Source organism: Punica granatum, chromosome 2 (genome assembly GCF_007655135.1).
Source record: "Punica granatum isolate Tunisia-2019 chromosome 2, ASM765513v2, whole genome shotgun sequence".
Taxonomy (NCBI): Eukaryota; Viridiplantae; Streptophyta; class Magnoliopsida; order Myrtales; family Lythraceae; genus Punica; species Punica granatum.
In genome coordinates this window covers 43,988,833-43,991,996 of record NC_045128.1, presented here as the reverse complement: position 1 = coordinate 43,991,996, position 3,164 = coordinate 43,988,833, and the positions used below count along the sequence as shown (strand labels likewise).

The 3,164-nt window shown below is 39.6% G+C and overlaps 1 protein-coding gene across 1 annotated transcript; it reads right to left on the bottom strand.

Moving 5' to 3' along the window:
• Positions 1–1,478, bottom strand: LOC116198054 (protein EXORDIUM-like 3). Its single transcript, XM_031528368.1, has one exon. The coding sequence runs from the start codon at positions 1,368–1,370 to the stop codon at positions 318–320; it is 1,053 nt and encodes a 350-aa protein (XP_031384228.1). The 5' UTR covers positions 1,371–1,478; the 3' UTR covers positions 1–317.
• Positions 1,479–3,164: the final 1,686 nt, after the last annotated feature.

The window sequence follows — 3,164 nt, the reverse complement described above, 5'->3', positions numbered from 1 at the left end:
GAAATAATTACGGCCACCATACATAATGATACACAAAATCTGTCGTAATTAATTTGTATACAAGAGGCAGTATACGACAATTTATTACATATATAACAGACTTAACTACCATAACTATTAACTGACCATGCACCACCAATAGTACTAGCAGGAACCAAAAATCAAAAGGGGCAAACCCCAGAAACCCATCACAAGCAGAAACAGAAAGAGGAGGGAAAAAAAGAAAAAAAAAACTCTAATTAATCAACGGAAGTAAATCAATATTTTTTTATATTACATTCCAAAGTTTAAATAATAATATTATTAGTACGTATAGATTACTGGTCGAGCGCATTCGGGCCGGTGCAGTAACTGACAACGTGGTTCCACACCCACTGGACCAGAAACCGCCGCCTGATCCCGTTCATGTTGTACGTGGCTCCATCTCCGCCCTCCAGCATCTGACCCGTGTAGGACCCGCCCCCTCCGGTGCCGTAGATCCCCTCGCAGAGGTCCGCTATCTCGACCGGGAAGCTCGGGTCCGGCCCCGCGTACCAGGCGTTTACCAACGGGTTCGTCGCCAGCTCGGCGATCTCGTGGGCGATGACGCTGATCATCCCGTCCACTCCGATGTCTCCGTTCGGCGACTTCACGGGCTTGAATCCCGGCATGTAATTGGGGACGGAGAAGGGGTAGGCGCACACGCCCGGGCACAGCTTCGCGCTGTTGCCGACCCACGCGTACGGCAGCGTGTACCCGACAATGGAGGGGAAGGTGAAGTAGTGGAAACCGCAGACGTTGTCGCAGAAGTCCTGAACGTACACGTCCTCGGACGTCAAGAGCAGGTAGAGGCCGCTCTTTGGGTTGACCGGCAAGGGCTTGGTGCGGGCCGTTACGGCGCTCTTGATGACGCTCTGGATGGAGAGGCGGGTGAGGGCCTTCCCGTGGGAGTAGAACCGGTCATTCTTCTCCTCCCCTAGCCGGACCGTACGGGAGATGTTGGCCCCAGTCTGGTCGGTGTAGAGCTGGACGGTCCGCCACCAGCCGGAGACGGAAGGGTGCTTGGATCCGACGGCGGAGATGGAGGTGATGAACCCGCGGATGATCTTCTTCTGAGCCCGAGCCCAGGATCCGTACCAGATGGTGTGGACGGTAATGTTGTTGGTGAGGACGGGGCCCATGTGGTACCTGAGGTGGACGAACTCGGAGGAGCCCTCGTACTTCTTGGACCCGTCGAAGAGGGGATCAGAGCCGTTGAGCCTCGTGCGGGGCCAGGGGCGCCATGCAGTGGAAGGGCCCACAAAGAGGAACAGCAGCAGCGAGAGAACTGCTGGTGCGAGGAGCACCGGAGAAAATGTCGTGCCCCACCGGCCGCTGAAACCCCGGCGCATTTTAGCCGGGGGGGGGGGTGTGTTTCTGAGGAGGGAAGTGGAGGGAAGTGAATGAAGTAGGAGCAAAGAGAGAGATGAATGGTGGACTGCCTGCCCTGACTGAGTTGTGAGGCTATTTATATTGGAGGGTTTAAAATTTAAAATATCTACTCTTCCACTCAACTCTGGTTTGAAATTTCTTTTTTCTTTTTATTTTTTTATAATCTTTTTCAGATTTTTTTTTTTTGCCATTGATTTGCGGGTAATGGAAGACAGGCAGATTCTTAAAAAGTGAATACTGATGATGGAGCCGGGAAAATATTTTATAACATATTATTAGAACTTTGAAATTTTCATATTACATTACATCCTCAATGTAGCTCCTTATAAATCATCCAAACAATAAACACTCGAAAAAATTCACATTTTCAATATCTTCTTACAAATTTCACGTGTCTAATAATAATTTCCAGCTCAAGCATTTAATGTTATTTTGAGTCCTATCCATATTAAGTACATTGAACGTTGATTCACTACTAAAAAAAAAATGAACGTTGGCTCAATAATAACAGAGTATTTGCTAAGAAAGAAAGAATGACCAATTCATGACATTCATCACTTTTTTTCTTTTTCTTTTTTGGGATAAATCCATTCAATCACTTTTACTTGGAGACATGATAAATTTTCATGTAACATGCTTATGGTTTTTTTTTCCAATGTAGTTTCAGTAAATTCACAATAAGAAATTTTTTAGATGATCTTAAAATTATTTGTGTCTCAATTACGATATATTTCGTATAAGAAGTTCGTTAGTAAGGATATAACTTATACACCAGAGTTCGTAGGCATAAACCATTTTATATATCTAGAAAGTGATGAACTGAAGTTTAGTAATAGGTATAATTAATCTTTCAACAAACTCACAAGTGAGATATGAAGTGAATTTGTTTAAATTTTAAATAATCCAATTATTATTATTATTATTATTATTATTATTATTATTATTATTATTACTTCAGTTTTTTTCTTTCCTTTTTGGGTTTAAATCTACTTAGTACTTTTCTATTTTTTTATTGTCAGTTTTTTTCTTAATTAAAGCGAGGGCCATGTAATTATTTCTCTTCAGTGCTTATTCTCATATTTAGAAGTTCGATGTGTCGTCTAATTCAATTTGAAAAATACTCAAAGATGAACGCTCTGTTTGGTTTGTGAGTTATATTTTTAAAATTTTAATTATACTAATTACACAATAAAAATCAATAACATAATAATAATTATTTTTTATTTTCTTCAATTTTTTTAACTATTCAATTCAATTTTTAATAATAAATTTGCTCAATTATTCATTACTTTTTCACATTTTTTTTATAATTCAACAACACAATCATTACAAATAAATTAAAATCAAAACTCAACTCTACTTCACTGTAAAATCAAATGCACCAGAAAGCTTTATGTCTTGTTTGGTTTGTGAGTGTTATTTTAAAATCACAATTCTAATTTAATTCTACCAACTACAAAACAAAATAATTCAAATAAAGTCAAAGAATATGCCCCATTTATATCACTTTTTTCCATAACAAAACAACATAACTCATATAAAGTTAAAGGGTGGGTCCCATTTATATCATTCTTTTTCAAAATTAAAATTTAATTTTAAAATCTATTATGAAATCAAACGCAACATCACAAATTGAGAATTTTTCGAATTCGATTTTTTTTTTTTAAAAAAAGCGTGGCCGAATATCTTGTAATTTTGAGGTAAAAAGGGCGTACGAGTGGGGCCCACGAGTCAGAGAGGCTATATGATGGTGG

What these genes read in the sequence shown, in the direction of transcription:
- LOC116198054 (XM_031528368.1), bottom strand. Translation starts at nt 1,370, where the DNA reads ATGCGCCGGGGTTTCAGCGGCCGGTGGGGCACGACATTTTCTCCGGTG.